The sequence below is a fragment of the Dermacentor variabilis genome, chromosome 6 (genome assembly GCF_050947875.1).
Source record: "Dermacentor variabilis isolate Ectoservices chromosome 6, ASM5094787v1, whole genome shotgun sequence".
NCBI classification, from domain to species: Eukaryota; Metazoa; Arthropoda; class Arachnida; order Ixodida; family Ixodidae; genus Dermacentor; species Dermacentor variabilis.
Window position 1 is genome coordinate 15,434,958 of NC_134573.1, and position 20,957 is coordinate 15,455,914.

Consider the following 20,957-nt stretch of genomic DNA (forward strand, 5'->3'; position numbering starts at 1 on the left):
AAGTGAGTAAAGCGGCGTCTGCGATTGGTGCGCTTTCCATTACTTAGCTTAGGGTGGCTCGTCGAAAACCGCGGCGGCATGCAACGGAAGGTTAACAATTCCTAAAAAAATCATCAGCAAAGAAAAGTTGACTGAGCGAGGTCGTAAACGTGCCAAAAGTGCTCGAAAACGTTACACAACCACGCAAGAAGTATTATTGTATGCAAATAAACCAATGCCCTCCGGCAGGTGCGAGTATTGAGTGCTTGAGCGATAGGCGGCAGCCATCTTTTATTTCTTTCGGAACAGGACAGCCTGAGGTTATCCGGAGAAAAGTTCAGTTTTGTTCGGCATATTAATGCATCTTTAATGCGCACACGTCACTTTGACGCGATGAGTTTTCGCTGTTTCGTGACGTCGTGCGACAGGCAGATGAAATGGTGTAGCCCGAAAACTTTAGACCAATAGCCGAGGTCTAATGCTGAAAAGGCGTCAAATAAGAAATAACTACGAGTAATAAAAACAGCGCTAAACGACGGGGCGAGCGAAGGGACACAGACAACAGCGCTGACTAACAACCAGAGTGGCTTTATTCCTTCAGTCAGCATATATATATGCTCCGCCGCTATCTGAAACCACAGAATCTACAAGATTGGGCATGCGCAGGGGGAATTGCAATTAATGTGATAGGAAAGCAATCTCCTTCGGAAGGAGAGAAATGGACGGAAGGCTCACACATGCTTCGCCACTAACGTGAATGTGGAATGCTTCGGATATAAGGCGTGCGCGTTCATCACGATATTTTGACAGATAGGTTACACCTTCGAAAGATGGCTTGCAGCCGCATTCATTGCAATGCAGAGACAACTGACTATCTTTTGCCCGTTTTTGAAATTCGTTGAAGTGCTCGCGCATGCGGTCATTGATGCAACGCCCCGTTTGGCCGATATAAAAACGCTTGCATGAAAGGGGGATCTTATACACCACACAGTCACAACCGTCACCAACAAACCTCTGTCTGTGCTGTTTTTTACAACTTCTTTTGTTGTTCTTGCTCACCCCATTGACTTGGTGGCACAGGCTACCTAACTTATTTTCGGCAGTAAACAGCAACCTGACGCCTGCCCTGCTGACAACCTTTTTGAGATTGTGCGCAACCTGGCATAACCGCCACCGTTTGCCGTGAGCGATTCTCGGACAGAGCAGGTGCCGACTGCTTTCCTTCGAGGTTCGTTGCGAGGCTTCCAGCGATGCTGGTCCTTCGCTCGTCCCATCGCGTGGCGCTGTTCTTATCGCTCGTAATCGCGAACCAAGCAGCCCAAATGCGTACTCTTTTGCAAGAAATAACTGTTCTTCTTTTGGTCTTTTCAGTCATGCATAATCAGTGTGTTCACATCATATCAGATGGGGAGTTACCGTGGTTTTCGTGACGTCGCGTGACAGACAGGTGAAGTGGGGGTGGTTAAAAAGTTGTTGGCCAATGGACGAGGGATGATTGCAGAATTGGAATAGAAAAGTTTGGAATAGCTTTACGTTATAGCGCCCTAGTTCTCATTAGTGCAGTTTGTTCTTCTAATATGAAAATCTGTTACGGCGCATTAGTATGGGACACGGCAACTGAATAAAATCATACCAAACTGATTGTGCTACAGAAGCAAATAATTGGTTGTTATGAAAGCTACTATGGTAATATTGTCACGTGGTTGTGACCGCAAAGAACCCAGTAGCAATACTGTGAAAGACAAAACTAACTTTTATTGGGCGAACCTGCGCCCACACAAACAGGCTACACTAAAAGAACGGCGACAGCGGCGAACACAGTCGGCGATCGTCAAAATCATAAGTCATCGAATGTTCCAGAGTAATCGCTGAGGCCCGCGTGCCTTCCACAAAGTTCTACACCATTCGCGTCGAGCAACATTCAATTAGATTACACAAGGTTCGGCGATAACAGACAGCGGATAGAAGTATCGATAATATTCTGGAAACTTCCGATATATGTAGGCGCGTCCTGCGCCGTGCAATAACATTTGTTAGGCGGTGAAATGTGGTCACCCGACAAAGATAATCAAGTACACGTGTCAATACCCCTCTCTTAAAAAGCATCGACCCGATGCTGGAAATAAACAAAAGTAATCAACAGAAACACCCGTAGCAAAGAAACCACAAACTAAGGAAGTTCGTCAGCGTGCGTAAAAGGGCTTAAGACGCACCGCGTGGACCACTTCAGATCGTGCGCGGCGCCGCTGTGAATGCGAAATGATCTCTGGCACGACCTCATAGTCCAGTTCGCCAATACGTCGGATGATCTTGTATGGTCCAAAATAGCGTCGCAATAGATTCTCACTGAGTGCTCGTCGATGTATTGGGGTCGAAACCCGAACACGGTCGCCGGGCTGGTACTCGACGAAGCGTCGTCGGAGATTGTCGTGTCGGCTGTCGGTTCTCTGTCCTCTGTTGGTTCTAGATCCGTAGGCGGGCGAGCTGTCGGGCTTCTTCGGCGCGCTGGAGATAGCTAGCGACGTCAACATTCTCTTCGTCAGTGATGTGGGGCAGCATGGCGTCGAGCGTCGTCGTCGGGTTCCTGCCGTAAACCAGCTTGAACGGCGTGATCTGTGTTGTTTCTTGCACATCCGTGTTGTAAGCAACTGTTACGTACGACAGGATCGCGTACCACGTCTTGTGCTCCACGTCGACGTACATTGCTAGCATGTCGGCGAGGGTCTTGTTCAGGCGCTCCGTGAGACCATTCGTCGGCGGGTGGTAGGCAGTTGTCCTCCTGTGGCTTGTCTGGCTGTACTGCAGAATGGCTTGGGTGAGCGCTGCTGTAAAGGCCGTTCCTCTGTCGGTGATGAGGACTTCTGGGGCACCATATCGCAGCAGGATGTTCTCGACGAAACATTTCGTCATTTCGGCTGCTCTGCCTTTCGGTAGAGCTTTAGTTTCAGTGAAGCGGGTGAGATCGTCCGTCGCCACGACGATCCACCTATTTCCGGATGTTGATGCCAGAAACTGTCCCAGCAAATCCATCCCGATCTGCTGAAATGGTCGGCAAGGAGGTTCGATCGGCTGTAGTAATCCTGCTGGCCTTGTCGGTGGTGTCTTGCATTGCTGACAGTCTCGGCATGTCTTGAGGTAATGCGCGACGTGGGCGGTCATACACGGCCAGTAATACCTTTCCTGTATCCTCGACAGTATCCGGGAGAATCCGAGGTGCCCACTGGTTGGATCGTCGTGTAGGCCGTACAGTACTTCTGGACGCAGCGCTGACGGAACAACAAGAAGGTAGTTGGCGTGGACTGGTCAGAAGTTCTTGTTCACGAGCAGTTTGTTCTGTTGCGTGAATGAAGACAATCCGCGCTTTAATGCCCTAGGGGCAACGTAAGTGTTCCCTTCCAAATACTCGACGAGGCCTTTTAGCTCCGGGTCTGCTCGTTGCTATTTAGTGAAGTCTTCCGCGCTTATTCTTCCAAGGAAGGCGTCGTCATCCTTGTCTTGCAGCGGGGCATCGATGGAGTCGCGTGATCGGGAGAAGGCGTCAGAGTGCTTTCGTCCGGACTTGTGGACGTCCGGCCACCGTGACGTCATATTTTTCCAGTCTGACGCTGCACCGCGCCAGCCGTCCTGAAGGGTCCTTTAATTTAGCTAGCCAACACACCGCGTGATGGTCGCTGATGACTTTGAATGGCCTGCCATATAGGTATGGGCGGAATTTAGCTGTAGCCTAAATGATGGCAAGGCGTTCCTTTTCAGTCGTAGAATAATTGCCTTCCGCTTATGACAGCGACCGGCTAGCAAAAGATATTACCCGTTCAAGTCTATCTTTCCTCTGGGCTAGGACGGCACCGAGGCCTAGGCTACTGGCGTCAATGTGGATTTCGGTATGGGCATCTTCGTCGAAGTGCGCAAGTACGGTGGCGACTGCGTGCACCGTTTGAGTTCTTGAAATCCATCGGCCTGCGGCGTTTCCCACTTGAACTCGACATTGCATTTGGTCAGATGTGTTAGTGACTCCGCGATGCGTGAAAAGCCCTTGACGAAGCGCCTGTAGTAGGCACACATGCGAAGGAATCTACGCACTGACTTGTTGTCGATGGGCTGCGAGAACTTTGCGATGGCAGCTGTCTTCTGCGGGTCGGGGTGAACTCCAGATTTGCTGATGACGTGGCCTAGGAACAGAAGCTCATTGTAAGCACCGCACCTCCACCAGATGTCACGTGGTAGCGACGTATAAAGAATACAGCAGCAATACTGTGGAAGATGAACCTAGCTTTTATTGCGCGAACCTGCGCCCACAAAAACAAGCTACACTTAAAGAACGGCGACAGCGACGAACACAGTCGGCGATCGTCAAAATATCCTCAGCGGGTCAATCGCATCGGATTTTACACATCAGTCGTTGAATGTTCCAGAGTAATCGCTCGGACCTGCGTGCCTTCCACAACGTTCTACACCATTCCTTGTTCTACACCACGCTTTCCTTGTGGTATCATAAAAACGGAATAATCATCTTCAGGATTCTTGCTGCAGTTATATGCGCAACAGCCCGGCATAGCGCTAGTACATAGAGCAGGAAATACAGCGTGCAACGTTCGCTACGCCGAGCTAAAGCGCCGAGCCAGCCATGCTCAGGAGGAAAATGGCGAGAATGAAAAAGAAAAACAGAAGCAAAAGTCAAGATCCGCGCGTTTCCAAGGGCAACGGCAGGGAAACCAATCGTCGTGCACAAAAGCGGGGGCAAAACTGTTTGCCGCGGGGGAACGCGCAAGGGGCGAGGAGGAGGCGAGGAAGTCGCGCGGCGTCGGCAGAGTTCTAAGAGTGTCGCTACTTTCAAATTATCAAGGGACATTAGGTCTACACTAAAGACCGGGACATCAAACTTCACACTAAAAGCGGATGAATGATTCCTATAGTAGATTCAATCAAAATTATAGATATAACAATTGAGGTCAATGGCGCCAAACGCACTTCTTGAATCTGGCAAAGGAACTGTAGGGGATATGCTTGCAAAAAAGAGCCCTTGCAGCAATATATTCACGCCACAGGTGATGCACCACATCTAATTGTCCTGCAGGAAATCAATACGGCTAACCATACACTCGCAGGATATAGCACCATAGCACAAACCTGCTGTCTACTGGCCGGGTATTTCACTGCCACCAACCGTCAGCGCCTGAAAGAGATCAGCCCTCTCGTCGATACTTTCCTCTCCACAACCCTCGTACGGCTGCAGGTACCCCTCCACACTTCTTGTCTGTCTTCCAAATTGCAGCCTAAATATGAAGGACCCCACCGCGTGGTCGAGCGTGCGTCTCCTGTTCACTGGGTCATCGAGCTCCTTACACCACCGGCCGATCTTCACCGCGGTGGACGCGATATCTTTCATGCAGAGTGCCTCAAGTGCTACTTCACTCCTCCTCTAACCATCTCTTAGATCACAAGGATGGCTCGTGATTATTACGCAGATGCAATTGTAATGAAAAGACAGAATCGCCAACACTGTGCGCGAGACAGTGCTCCACCCGAACCAGTGCTCTTCACTGCGAACCTTTTTGGATCTACTATGGGAAGTCGCCCTGGGAAAGGTAGTAAATTGTCATGATCCTTTAGAGAGAGAGAGAGACAACTTCATGTAGTCGCCTGCAGAACGACACCATGACTAAATGGCGCCGTGACGCGGGCCCTGATGTCTTCTCAGCGGGTGGTCTCTACTCAACTCCAGCGCGTGTTACTCCCGTGGTCGGTCACGCTGAGGGGCAACGTTCCGTCGGTTTCGCTCGGCCTTTGTCTTTCAAGAGCCGCCGAGACCTGCTGGACGGCCCAGGTTTGCCTTTCGTGGTCGTAGCATTCCGCCGCAGCCGCGAGTCGCGGCGGAATCGTTGTACTTGTCGAAGCTTCGTCGGGGAACTTGGTGCAATCCCATAGGATGTGCGTCAGGGTGGCCCTCTCGCGCTGGCATACGCGGCACACATCACTCACATATAATTTCGGGTATAGATGAGTCATTAGCAATGGGGTGGGTAAGGAACCAGTTTGCAATTGTCTGAACAGCACCGCCTCCGCTCGGCTCAGCCCCGGGTACGGGGGTGGGAAGTCCTTCGAGCCAGGCGGTGGAAGTGTGTAAGCTCGTTGAACGTCGTCATGCGGTCCTTGGCACTACACCACATTGGACGGTCGGTTGCAGCGGCGCGGTTGGTTAGCGCTCGTTGTGGTTATCGTGCTTCTCCGACGCATCGTTGCCTGCGTGCGCGGGGAACCATTGGATTCTAATATATGGATTCTCTCGTTGCAGGTTTAGCCGAGCACAGAATGCGCACAGCCTCACCACACACTTTCCCTTTGCATAATTCCGCACTGCACTTCGCGAATCGCACAACACCGTCTGGCACCCGGGGTCGGCAATGGCCAGGGCAATGGCCACCTCCTCCGCCTGACACGCCTCGCGGACCCGTAAGCTCGCCGCTGCCCTCGTCGCGCCAGATGACGCCTCGATGACGGTAGGTAGGAACGCCGCGCAGTCTTCCTGGTATTCTGCCGCATCCGCGAACGTTGCGTGCTCGTCCTTGGCGTGAAAGTCGATGAGGGCCTTCGCTCTCGCCGCTCTTCTCTCCTTGTTAAACTCCGGGTTCACGTTTCTCGGGATGAGGTCAACCCGAATCTGGCGCCGGGTCCCGTCCGGGACAGGAATGTCGCTGCTCGCCTTTTTCGCCCCGGGCGTGAAGCCTAAGTATTGAAGTATGCGCCTGCCGGCTTCGGTCATAGAGAGCCGCTCCAGCTGGGCGGTCCGTTGCGCTACCGCAATTTCCTCGAGGGTATTGTGTACCCCCAGGCTCAGGAGCTTGTTGGTGTTCGTACACTCGAATGTAGCCTGAAACGGAATTCCTCAAGTTTCCCTCTTACCGCTAATTAAATGATTGGCTTTTTATTTACCAGTTTCTTCCGTTCCCTCCTCATGTTTAGGCTAATTCGAGTTCTTAGCGTCCTATGGTCACTGCAGCGCACCTTACCGAGCACGTCCACATCTTGTATGATGCCAGGGTTAGCGCAGAGTATGAACTCTATTTCATTTCTAGTCTCGTATTCGGGCTCCTCCACGTCAACTTTCGGCTATCCCGCTTGCGGAAGAAGGTATTCATTATCCGCATTTTATTCTGTTCCGTAAACTCTACTAATAACTCTCCCCTGCTATTCCTAGAGCCTATGCCACATTCCCCCACTGACTTGTCTCCAGCCTGCTTCTTGCCTAGCCTGGCATTGAAGTCGCCCATCAGTACAGTGTATTCTGTTTTGACTTTACCCATCGCCAATTTCACGTCTTCATAGAAGCTTTCGACTTCCTGGTCATCATGACTGGATGTAGGGGCGTAGACCTGTACGACCTTCAACTTGTACCTCTTATCAAGTTTCACAACAAGACCTGCCACCCCCTGGTTAATGCTATAGAGTTCCTGTATGTTACCAGCTATATCCTTATTAATCAGGAATCCGACTCCTAGTTCTCGTCTCTCCGCTAAGCAGGCACGTCCTGTGCCTGCTTTTCAGCTCTGTATATGCTTCTTTTGTCCTCCTAACTTCCCTGAGCCCTATTATATCCCATTTACTACCCTCTAATTCCTCCAATAACACTGCTAGACTCGCCTCACTAGATAACGTTCTAACGTTGCCAGGTTCAGATTCCAATTGCGGCCTTTCCGGATCCTGGGATTCTTAGTATCCTCTGCTTCGTCACTGACCGCTGCCGTGGTCAGTTGCTTCACGGCTGCTTGGGACTGAGGGCAGGGGTTTGATTGTTGTATTCATATAGGAGGTTGTGGCCAAGTACTGCACCAGGGTGGACAATCCTGCTCTGGTGAGAGAGTGCGTTACCGGTTCTAGTCACCGGGATCAGGCCGCACTCCAGGCCTGTTTATGCAATCTTATCAACACGCCGATTTTCTTTTTCTTTATCCGGTGGAAAATTGCGCGGCACTGGGACTCTAACCACGGTCCTCTTGCACGCGAGGCGGCTACTCTACCTCTTCGCCACCGCAGGAGTTATACTTGTCGGATAAGGTTTCACAACATTGTTAATGACACCAGACTGCGTGGAGTTGAGCAAGTGGCACAGTGCTTACTCATACGTAGACAACTCCCAAAGGAGTTTCTGCATAAATTTTTTGTGAACATATGCCAACTGGCCCTAAAACGTACGTTGCCAATACCTGACTGTTTCTGCAATATCGTTATTGTAAAATATAAACACATCGTCTAACGAACAGTTATACGGTTGGCCAAGTTTCTTTCGAAATTATTGAGTTATAGATTATGCCGGCAAAAGTGTCGTGCTAAGAAACACTGCGATGCCAACAACTAGCCATCGCGCCAAACCGCTCACATGGAAAGTACTAAAGTAAAAGCCGGAACTGCAGCCCCTGATCATTTGCTCTTTTATTACGCAGGTCTGCATATCGCGTCCAGTAACGCACCAGAGGCGGCTGAAGAACGGACGCTGTTTTTGGCGTAACACTTCCTCCTACGCACCTGGATGGTCCGGTGTATCCTTCCAAGGAGATCACCCCAAGTGAGGCACAAGCGGTCGTTGACTTTCCTGCGGTTCAGCGTGCGTCCAGGCAGGAAGGTGAACAGCCGTACTGCGCACTCCTTCACAAAAGTACCTGCGGTGGAGTGCGCGAGTTACTGTTGGGCTTAACATATACCTTTCAGGTGAGTGCATTTCTTAATAGAAGTTGAAATAAACTAGCTGAAACTGCATTTGTTGCTGTGTTTACCAGATACCGTCAGTTTAGACATAACCCAGCAGTTTCATCCCTATATGCTCTACCTGTAGTGTATCAGGCTAGAAGCTTGGGCGAGTTGGTCGTAGTTCATAAGGGCGCTACTGCGGAGTACGCGAATGTAGGAAAAAAGGACGGTCTCTGTCCTTTGTCAGGTTCTTCGTGCTGCGGCTGCTTGACCTGAATTTTTAACGCGACAGCGTTAAGGAGTTCGTGTAGCAGAAAAGCCGGTGCCGTCAGCGTTGGCCGTGAGCAAAAAATCCCGGAAGGCAATTCATAAATAAAAAATAACTTGAAACATGGGCTTGATGGGAATCGAACCAGGGTCTCCGGAGTGTGAGACGGAGACGCTACCACTCAGCCACAAGTTTTTTTTTATTATTACCGGCTTGGCAAAAGAAAGTACAATGTGAATATTACATGGTCATAAAGAACAACTATTCAATGTCAGACCAGTGTGTTGTGATAAAAACGATGTAGGCTAGTCACTTTGTCCAAAGCACTTAGCCAATCAGGAGGATCACTCTGTGCACAGAAAAATTCGCGCATATATAGCACACTTTCAATGCGAGTATTCATGTGCTAGGGCCTCAACAATGCGCTCATGTGTAATATCCATACGCGTTCGCTACCCCTTATGCATGCACAGAAGCATTAACAGATCGACAAGCACTCCCTCTGGTTCCGCGCATGGCAGGAAGCGTATCCCGAAAGCACTTAACGGCAATTCCTTTTTAAAGCTGCGTTTTAGAATATCCCACAAGAACACTGCGTCAAGGCAGTCCAGAAAGATATGCTCAATCGTCTCCGGTTTTTTGCATATAAAGCAATTCACAGACCAAGGTACAAAAATGTCTTTGCTTTGCAACCACGGTTTCACTGGGAGAGTGCTTGTATGTAGTTCAAGAAAGAAAGATTTAACAGAAGCTCTTACCGACATTCGTTTAACTCTCTTAAGAACATCTCGTTCTGCACCTAAACGAAATACTGCACGATACAACGGTACAGACAAGAATACATAAACAAGATCTTTATACAACTTCGATGGTTCAAAGCGGGACAAAAGTGCCTGTAGTGAATGCGGTGTTGCCTTAGAAACGTGCCGTAGAAAGTTATACTGTGGTGTATATCGGCAATTATGAGCATGCAAATTACAGAAGTCACACTTACACGAGTAGCGAAGTACGTTTCTGCTACATTTCTTCTGCGCTCTGCGCACACGCAGAGCCATCTTGCGGCAAACACAGAAGACCGCCTCGTCGCAATGTACGGCGCTGCCGTAGCGTGGCGCGCCACTCGCCCGCTTCTCCCCTTCATCTCGTTGGAGCGCACTGGGGCCGTGCGGGGGCCGGTGTGAGGATGCCCCAATACCCTTGCGTTTAAGAAGTTTTGTCGCTATCTCCCCTTGCAACTTCCAGCGTGCGTCACTCGACCTCGTGTGCGTTTAGGCGACGTGGCTCCTCTTTCCGCTCACTGCGCGATTCCTTGGTGCAGCGTCCGATGCGGGACGCCTCTGACGGGATCGCTGCGCCGTAGCGCGTCTGGTGGGAAAGCGTCCCTTGCGATGTTTGCCGTGCTGCTGGCGAGGGGTCATGCGTCTGCGTGTTGCTTCCTAGCGAGATAGAGGACGATCCCATCGAGGCGTCAGCACATGATCGCGTCCGCCTTCATGGCGCGTTGTGGCCCTGCTCTCCGTGCTGATCACGACGTTTGGCTCGCGTAGATCGTTTTGAGTGGGCGGTGCGAACGCGGTGCGATAACGCTATCGTGTTCCACCCATGAAGGCGAAGCTTAAGCGTGCTCCAATTTTTCATGTATCCGATACTTCCAACACTCCCCCAAGCATAGGTCAGTGTGATCACACCGCGAGCAGAGGTGAGCAAAATTCTTTTGCTCATTATTTCTTTTGGTCCCTCACCCTTTCGACGCAAGGGCGGCCCTCCCCTCGCCTTCACGTTTAAAATTTTTACGGTCCATCCGCACCCTCGTCACCACCTATACGAAGTTGTACAATCTGTCTTAAGCTGAAAAGGCAACCATTCTTCTCTTACGTTTTCTACAATTTAAAATAAACCATTTCTCTACCCGCGAGCTTAACTTACAACCATGATTTGCCAGTGTCGTTCCTATCGTGAAAGCGTGACACACGGCTGTGCTTTTGGGCGCTTGACCGTAGGTCGGCAAACAAAACAAACAGGGTTCCCTCGGACTCCGACTCACAAATTATATTTATGGTTTAGACTTACTCAGACTCAACGAAATTCTACTCAGCCGGGATAACTCGGACTCAGACTCACCAGAACTACACTCAGCCAGGCTCGCTCAGATTCAAACTTACAGATTCTATACTCAGGTGGGCCACTCGGACTGAGACTGACTAAATTCTACTCATCCGTGCTCAATCAAACCAGGATTCACGAAAATACTAATTACTAATAAAAATACTAATATTAACAAACGTTAATAATTCAGAACACCGTATGCACGAGAATCACTAACATACATGAACTTTCGCAATTTTTTTTTCGTCATGATATGTTGTAAGAACCAAATTATTATGGCGCTTGACCTTGGCAGTGCGGATTTATTTTGCCTAAAGATAAAATGTGCAAAAGAGATCTTAAAGAATACGCAAACTTATTTGTTTGTACATGCGTGCGTGCGTGCGGTGGGCACACGCCTTGATTTATGCGGTGCATGTTCATTTTTAGCACTGTACTAAATGAAGACTTGCCTCATAAAATTCCTTCCTGGAACATTGCGCAAAGAAACTTTACTATACATAATGCCATTTATCTAGGAATAACTATAGAACCGCAGGAGATCGAGCTCGCGGTTATGCATTTTGAAGTGTCGCACACAACGCTACGCGAAAAGAGAGATGGAAAACATTTATTTAGACCATCGAGGTCGTTGCTCTTGAGGTCGAGTGGGTAGTGTCCTCATTCCAGGACTCTACTGGCCATGGTTGCTTGACGTACTTGCTTGACGAGAGCTTGTTGTCCCGCCAGGGTATCGCCGGTCAGCTGTACCTCCCACCACTCAAATGACGTGCTTGGCGTCTTTAAGTGTTGAGGTTTGCCCTCTCACCTCCACGAGATGTGAAAGTGTAGGGCGTGTGTCGCCGCACCAGGGGCAGATGCCACGATATGTATGCGGGTACAGTTTGCTGTATCTGTGTAGGTTTGGGAATGTGTTGGTCTGAATAAGCCTGAGAGCTACTGCCTCTTCAGTGCGGAATTTCGTGTGAGGGGGAGAATAAATCCTGCGGTTAAGTCGCTGGATCTCGAGTCGGTCGCAGCAATTCGATGGCAGGGGCATGAGACGATTTGTTTCGCCTCGCTTAGTTGATTAGCGCTCGAGCTAAGGCGCTCGCCCTTTCGTTCCCCTCCAGTCCAGCGTGGCCCGGCGTCCACGTGATTTGATGAAATTCTTGCAGCCTCGGGTCTAGAATCTGAGCCGCCAGCAGCGGTGTTCGTCCGTTGGTAAAGTTACGGCAGGCCTGTTGCGAGTCGGTAATGACATGAACTTCCCTGCCTACCCTGTCTTGTTGCTTTATTACTAGCGCCGCAGCTGGGGTCTCTGCCCTGACGGAGGCCGCGAGGGTCAAGGAGTTGTCTCTCCCGTTCACAGCGGCCACCGCGAAGAGGCCCCCTACAGGGTACGCCGCCACGACCGCACACATTACGCACGAGTCATCCTTGAATTGTCGGCGCTGTCTGTCGACGCGAGCCTTGCGTCGTCCTTCATGGGGTTCATGACTCATGTGCTTCGGTATGGGGTTAGCCGTGACCTTGCCTCGGACCTCGGGTGGGAGTGATCGTTGCCCACCGAGGGCACGGAGTTCCGTTGACGTTCCGGTCCGGTAGAGGATGTCTCTGCCCACCGCCGTGTTCTGTAATCTGGCTTTTTGCGAAGCCATAACTGCGTCCGGCAGCTCAGCAAGGGTGTTGCGAAACCCGAGGGCTGCTAACTTCTCGTTTGAGGTGGCGACAGGGAATCTCAAGGTCGTTTTGTACACGCCTCTGATGAAGGCATCGACTTGTTCTTGGTCGCGTTCGTTTATCGAGTGGTAGTGATACGGCATGCTATACGTCTACGGTGGCTGTGGAGCCGCTATAGATATCTTCCAGTATTTTTACATATGGCTCATCTACACCCTGATTCCGTAATGCCTCCATGACTGCTGTCCATGACTCCATGACCGTAGTCCTCCATAAAGCAAGCAACAAAATCCCAATAAAGAAAGGCGTCAGGCAGGGAGATACGATATCTCCAATGCTATTCACAGCGTGTTTACAGGAGGTATTCAGAGACCTGGATTGGGAAGAATTTGGGATAAATGTTAATGGAGAATACCTTAGTAACTTGCGATTAGCTGAGGATATTGCCTTGCTTAGTAACTCAGGGGACCAATTGCAATGCATGCTCACTGACCTGGAGAGGCAAAGCAGAAGAGTGGGTCTAAAAATTAATCTGCAGAAAACTAAAGTAATGCTTAACAGTCTCGGGAGAGAACAGCAATTTACAATAGGCAGCGAGGCACTGGAAGTCGTAAGGGAATACATCTACTTAGGGCAGGTAGTGACGGCGGATCCGGATCATGAGACGGAAATAATCAGAAGAATAAGAATGGGCTGGAGTGCGCTTGGCAGGCATTCCCAAATCATGAACAGCAGGTTGCCGTTATCCCTCAAGAGAAAAGTATATAATAGCTGTGTCTTACCAGTACTCACCTACGGGGCAGAAACCTGGAGGCTTACGAAAAGGGTTCTACTCAAATTGAGGACGACACAACGAGCTATGGAAAGAAGAATGATAGGTGTAACGTTAAGGGATAAGAAAAGAGCAGATTGGGTGAGGGAACAAACGCGAGTTAATGGCATCTTAGTTGAAATCAAGAAAAAGAAATGGGCATGGGCAGGACATGTAATGAGGAGGGAAGATAACCGATGGTCATTAAGGGTTACGGACTGGATCCCAAGGGAAGGGAAGCGTAGCAGGGGGCGGCAGAAAGTTAGGTGGGCGGATGAGATTAAGAAGTTCGCAGGGACGGCATGGCCACAATTAGTACATGACCGGGGTTGTTGGAAAAATATGGGAGAGGCATTTGCCCTGCAGTGGGCGTAACCAGGCTGATGATGATGATGCTATACGTCACTCTACTGATCACCAGAGCCCTGACGAGGCGAAGCTTGTCCTCTTCTCGCATGCCCTTGCGGCTTCTTGTTATTCGTTTGATCATACACGAGATCTGGTTGGTAGCAGACCTTAGTGTTCGGATTGTGTGGGAGGCTTTCAGGTTGCTCCGGATCCAAAAATCCAGAATCCTAGTCTTATTGCTTTCCGTGATCTTCTGGCCCTCTAGATAGAGGTTGATAGGGCCGGGGGACTTGTAAATTCCTCCTCCGTGCACCCGGATCACCTCGGACTTCTCGGGCGCGCAACGCATCCCGCTCGCTGCCTGAAATCTCTCCACGACCGTCGGGGCCTCCTGAAGGGTCGCCTCTTTTCGCGCGAGGGAGCCCTTGGTGGCCCAGAGCCTGATGTCGTCTGCGTACAGGGCGTAACCTAGGTCCGGGATCTTCCGCAGCTCTTTGGTCAGCGTTAGCATCGCAACGTTGAAGAGAAACGGGGAGGCTATCGCCCCTCACGGCGTTCCTTTCTTCGGCACATCGATCGCATGCGATCGAGTCTGGCCTATTCCGATGGTTGCCGTCCGGCCCATCCGGAACGATTTCACGTAAATAGAGATGCACTCACCGCAGCTGATGTCGTTCGGCCCCCTGAGAATGGCCTCGTGAGAGATATTGTTACGTAAGAAGTAGCAGATGAAAAGCTATATACAAGTATATTTACAACGTAATACGCCGCGCTTGGCCAAGAGGCAACAGCCCGCGCTAGCCTCCAATCGTCGTCGTCGTCTTCTTACTGTTAGCCTCTTCGTCATCGGTTATACTATTCCGTAGCACTACCCCCGGCGGCAAAAGCACCGTCCCGGAGCGACTAAAGGCCGGTCTCGGAAGCAGTGTAGTAGGCCTTGAGCCTACTGACGTGCACATCACTAGATGCTACAGTAGATGACGAGGTTGAGCTCACAGGGGCAATTTCGTACGTCACAGGCGTCACCTGGCGCAGCACGCGGTAGGGCCCTGTGTATCGCGAAAGGAGCTTTTGTGAAAGTCCTACGTGACGAGAGGGCGACCACAAGAGCACGAGCGCACCTGTCGAAAACTGTACGTCACGGTGGCGGGCGTTGTACTGACGGTGCTGAGTGGTTTGCGAGTCAGTCGAGCACGGGCAAGCTGGCGTGCATGGTCGGCGAGGGCGATGGCGTCGCGCGCATACTCGCTTGTTGAGATCGAAGCAGGAGGAAGTGCCGTGTCAAGGGGCAAGGTCGGTTCGCGACCGTAGAGTAGATAAAAGGGAGAAAATCCGGCGGTGTCGTGCCGGGAAGAATTATGAGCGAATGTGATGTAAGGAAGGGCAATGTCCCAGTCGTGGTGGTCCTTGGAAACGTACTTTGACAGCCTATCGGTAAGAGTACGGTTTAACCGCTCTGTCAGGCCATTGGTTTGAGGATGGTATGAGGTAGTCAGCTTGTGTTGAGTGGAGCAGGAACGTACAATGTCGGCGATAACTTTCGAGAGGAAGTTACGACCACGGACAGTGAGCAGCTGTCGCGGGGCGCCATGAAGTAAGATAATGTCACGCAAGGGAAAGTCCGCGACCTCAGTGGCGCAACTGGTAGGGAGAGCCCGCGTGATAGCGTATCGGGTGGCGTAATCAGTTGCGACGGCTACCCATTTGTTCCCAGAGGATGACGTGGGAAAGGGACCGAGGAGGTCTAATCCAACACGAAAGAACGGTTCCACAGGGACAGTGATCGGCTGGAGATGACCGGTAGGCAGCACCTGAGGTGTTTTCCGACGCTGGCAGGTATCACAGGCAGCAACATAGCGGCGGACGGAGCGAGCGAGACCAGGCCAATAGAAGCGGCGGCGGACGCGGTCGTACGTGCGGGATACGCCAAGATGTCCTGCAGTAGGTGCGTCATGCATCTCGAAGAGCACAGTCTGTCGTAGATGTTTTGGCACGACAAGAAGAAGATCAGATCCGTCAGGGAGGAAGTTCCTTCGGTACAGAATGCCGCCCTGGAAAACATAGCGGCGAACGGACGCGTCGGTAGGTGTAGAGCGCAGACGCTCGATGAGTGCTCGCAGCGGCAGGTCTCGGTACTGCTCATCGGCGATGTTAGCGAAGGCAGACACAGAGAAAATGCCGTTGGCGGTACTACTGTCGGCGTCGTCAGGCTCGCCTACCGGGTAACGAGACAGGCAGTCAGCGTCCTTCTGTAGTCGGCCAGATTTGTAGGTGACAGTATATGAATATTCTTGGAGGCGTAATGCCCAGCGACCAAGTCTTCCTGTAGGATCTTTCAGTGAGCATAACCAGCAAAGCGCGTGATGGCCTGCGACAACGGAAAAGGGTCGGCTATATAAGTATGGGCGGAATTTCGCAACCGCCCAAACTAGGGCCAGACAGTCGCGCTCAGTGATGGAATAGTTGCGCTGCGCGGACGAGAGGAGCCTGCTGGCGTAAGCGATAACAGGGTCGGGGCCCCGCTGGCGTTGTGCCAGTACTGCGCCAATTCCGTGACCGCTGGCATCAGTATGGACTTCGGTAGGCGCAGAAGGATCGAAACGGGCCAGAACGGGAGGCGTTGTGAGAAGGTCGATTAGAAGCGAGAAGGCAGAGGCCTCGTTATCGCCCCACTGGAAAGGGGCGTCTTTTTTCAAAAGCTCGGTTAGTGGTCGTGTTATGGCCGCAAAATTTTTCACAAAACGGCGGAAGTAGGAACAAAGGCCGATGAAGCTGCGCACATCCTTGACACACTTCGGAACAGGGAAGTGCGTAACAGCATGGATCTTGCCTGGGTCCGGTTGCACTCCGTTCGCGTCAACGAGATGCCCAAGGACGGTAATCTGGCGACGGCCGAATTGGCACTGCGATGCGTTCAGTTGCAGACCGGCGCGACGAAAAACGTCCAGGACTGCCGAGAGGCGCTCGAGGTGCGTAGCGAACGTTGGAGAGAATACTATGACGTCGTCCAAGTAGCACAGGCATGTGGACCATTTGAAACCGTGAAGAAGGGAGTCCATCATGCGTTCAAAAGTGGCAGGAGCGTTACATAGACCGAACGGCATCCCTTTGAATTGATAAAGACCGTCCGGAGTTACAAAAGCAGTCTTCTCGCGGTCGAGATCGTCCACGGCAATCTGCCAGTAGCCGGAGCGGAGGTCAATAGAACTAGCGAGCACCATGGAGGCAGTCAAGGGCGTCATCGATCCGAGGTAGGGGATACACGTCCTTTTTGGTAACCCTGTTAAGGTGCCGATAATCCACGCAAAAGCGCCATGAGCCATCCTTCTTTTTCACCAGTACAACAGCTGATGCCCATGGACTACATGACGGTTCTATGATGGTCTTGGCAAGCATTTTGCGAACTTCTGCGTGAATAACTTGACGGTCAGCCGGTGACACTCGATACGGGCGGCGATGAATAGGAGGGGCATCGCCGGTATTAATGCGATGTTTGACAGTTGTAGTTTGGGCCAAAGGACGATCGTTAAAGTAAAAAATATCGTTGTAGGAAAACAGAACGCGGAAGCGCTCACGAGCGTGCTCGGACGGCATGTCGGGCGCAATCATTTTCTGTAAGTCGGCGATGGTACAAGTTGTCGACTGAGATGGGAGAGGAGGATCGGCTTAATTGCCGTCTACCTCAATAGATGCTATTGAGTGATCCTCGAATGAGCAAAGCTGGGCCAGAGCTAGACATCCCGCGTGGCAGCACCTGTGTCGTCAAGCCAAAATTGACCACTGGCAGGCAGACGCAATTAGCCGTAATAGATAAAACGGTATGAGGTACCGTGATCCCGTGTGTAAGGAGGACGTCTTGTATAGGAGCCGCGATATAGTGACCGTCGGGCACTGGTGGGGATGACACTAGGTCAACGTAAGTCAGTGCCGTAGGTGGCAAGCGAAGGCCCCTTTCAGGTCGAGTGCGAGCAGGAGGTGTTCTCCTCCCTTCGGGATGTCCTTGAGAATTTCTTCCCTTAGGATTAGGACCGCTCTCAGGCTGTTTTTGTGAACAATGCTACCTCTGCTTCCCTTCCAGTAACATCAGGCGTTCCGCAAGGGTCCGTCCTTGGCCCGCTTTTATTCCTTATATACATTAACGACCTACCAACTCATGTATCTTGTAATATCCGAATGTTTGCCGATGACTGTGTTATTTATCGCACTGTTGCCAACGCCTCTGATCAATTAACCCTTCAAAGTGATCTTAACCATGTAAAACAATGGTGCGATGATTGGCTCATGGAACTTAACCCTCACAAATGCAAAACCTTATCTTTCAACCGCCGCCGCTTTCCACTTGTTTTTTCTTATGCGATTAGCAGCGTTCCTGTCGAAGCAGTTCAATCGTTTAAGTATCTGGGAGTCACTTTCTGCCAAGACCTTTCTTGGGCTTTGCACGTCACTAACGTCATATCATCTGCAAATAAAACACTTGGATTTTTGCGACGTCATCTACATAACGCACCTAAGAACGTAAAATTGCTCGCTTATAAAACTCTCGTGCGAACAAAATTGGAATATGCTTCACCAATTTGGAACCCGCGACAAGCTTATATTCAAGACGCCCTTGAGTCACTTCAAAACCGTGCCACTAGATTCATTCATCGTTCGTATTCTTACGATGTGAGTGTGTCATCACTAAAATTAGAATCTAATTTACCCCTTCTCTGATGTCGCCGCCGTATCGCCAGTCTTTGTTTATTCTATAAACTCTTTCATAGCTCGATGGGCATCCCGCCGTACATTGTTCCACCAACACGCATATCTAACCGCACTGGTCATCTTCTTCAAGTCGCGCGCCCACGTGCACGCACCCTTACTTTTTCTACGTCATTTTTTCCTCGTACAGCTGCTGACTGGAATGGCCTTCCGGGCGACACCGCTGCCATCCCTTGTCCATCCACCTTCATAGAAAGCGTCACCAATCACCTTTCACCATAGATTAACACATGGTTTCTCCTTATTTCTGTGTAACCCACCCCTTATGTAATACCCCGTTACGGGGTCTTTAAGGAATAAAAAAAATGAAATGAAAAGGATCTTGCGCAGTAAGTCCCGACCTGAAGCCAAGCATGGTGGGCGGGAAGAGGTCACTGTCCTGTATGTAATGTTGGAGGCGGGTTTTGATGGCCCTCTCGTACAGCTTACCGAGGCACGAAGTCAGCGACATGGGACGCATGGCGTCGATCACGGGCTTCTTGCCGGGTTTGGGAATGGTCACGATTTCCGCGTGTTACCACTCGTTCGGTACGTGGCCCATGCTCCAGAGTTCCTCATTTAGGTATTAGGTCAAGTACTGGATGTGCATCGGGCTCAGATTTCTAATCATGGCATTGGTAATTTCGTCAGCCACGGGAGCAGAGTTGCGTTTTGAGGCTCGTGCCGCGGCATACACTTCTTCCTCCGTGATCGGAGCGTTCAGGTCTGGCCTTTTTTCTTTTTCGTATTTTAGGAGGCAGGGTCGTATGGGGTCGCTACCCAGGTATCTGGTATTTAGTGTGTCAATAAGATCCTGGCCGTTTCCGGGGAACTTGTGAGCGATATGTAGAAGCGTCCGACTGGTTGTTGATTTCGCCTTGTCCGGCTCGATCAGGCAATGTAGGATGGCCGACGTCTGCGCCGTACTCGGGTTACCCTTGAGCGAGTTGCAAAACTGTACCCAATTTTGCTGCGTGAGGACGTTCGCGTAATTTCTGGCTTCGTCTGTTATACGGTCGATCCGTAGACGTAGTTTCCGGTTTAACCGCCGTTGCTTCCACCGTTTGAGGAGGCCCTCACGGGCTTCCCACAGGTGTAGGAGCCGGCGGTTGACTTCGGGTGTCTCGACCGTGCGTTGGATGGTTTTGGTGGTTTGGATGTGGGCGTCCCGGAGGTGCTGCAACCATTCCACTATGTCCGTTATACCGTTTGCGGGAGGAGGGTACTGCCTGAACGCCTCCCAATCCGTGAGCTAATTTCGCCAATAGTTCTCTTGGGTTTTGGGGTGGATACCGAGGTGCTGAGGATGTAGTGAGCGCTGCCCAGTGTTTCGCCCAGGTGCGTCCATGAGTACTCTCTGACGTTTTTGACAAATGGCAGGTCCGGAAACGTGTCTCGACTTACACTGTTGCCTACTCGGGTTGGTTGGAGGAGGTTGGTTATCAATTCGAGGTCCGTTTGGTCAACCGCATAGAGGAGTGACCTCCCCTTTTGCGTGTCTTGTTGGTACCCGAAGTCGTGTGCCTAGCGTTCATGTCTCCTACCACTACCAGCTGGTTGCAGCCAGCGGCTCTCGCGCTATCGTAAATGATGTTGCGGAAGTCGTCCTTCTGAGCCCTCGGCGGACTGTACAAATTCAGGATGAAAGTGCTACATCTACCCCTCTTCTGCGGGAGGACTTCCACTAGCACGTGATTAATGTCGTAATGATAATAATGTTGTCCCACGGCCGTCACCGTTTTGTGAATTAAAACCGCGACTTCGGTGATCCTGCGTATTTAATTACGTAGTAACCCCGTAGCTTGATTGGCTGGTTCCCGGCTTCTTGAAGGCAGATGACGTCGGGGGGTATGGGTGATTTTTGATGAAGAGCTGGGGTGAACTTGCCTTCCTGTTGAAAGAGCCACAATTCCACTGCCAGATCTCGAGGTGTTCGGGCGCGGTGCGTGTGGTGTTAGCCATTGCTGGCGTTCCTGCCATCGCCGTCGCAGTTGTCCGCGTCCCTGACGTCACCCGCGTTGTTTATGCGCCTGTACGTCTTGATGCGTGCGTTGCTGCTCTCCTCGTCAACCCTCTTGCGCGAGCCAAACTCAACCTTGCGCATTCTTCTTTCAAGGTCTTCATGACTTAGTGTGTTCTCCTTGACATTATTGTTTATTTCGTCCAGCTGGTAAAGCATCTGTTGTATCGTAGCATAAATGCTTTCGAGGGTGACTGCACCTGACTGGCCTGCCGCTGCCGAGACCGCGCCAGGGAGCGATAAGGGCTTAGTGGTTCTTGAGGGGGGAGGAATGGAGATAGCGGGCTGGTGGCCTATCCCACCGCTTTGCGGCCATGCCTGTGTGTTGTTTGTTTTGCTTA

At 51.1% G+C, this 20,957-nt stretch overlaps 1 protein-coding gene across 2 annotated transcripts in view; it reads right to left on the reverse strand.

Moving 5' to 3' along the window:
• LOC142584652 (hydroxylysine kinase) overlaps positions 1-20,957 on the reverse strand; it is a 496,032-nt gene that overhangs the window by 117,364 nt on the left and 357,711 nt on the right. For both annotated transcript variants that reach the window (XM_075694800.1, XM_075694799.1), the window contains exon 5: positions 8,500-8,633. In XM_075694800.1, the coding sequence (XP_075550915.1) occupies positions 8,500-8,633 (134 nt within the window). The remainder of the gene's footprint in view (positions 1-8,499; positions 8,634-20,957) is intronic.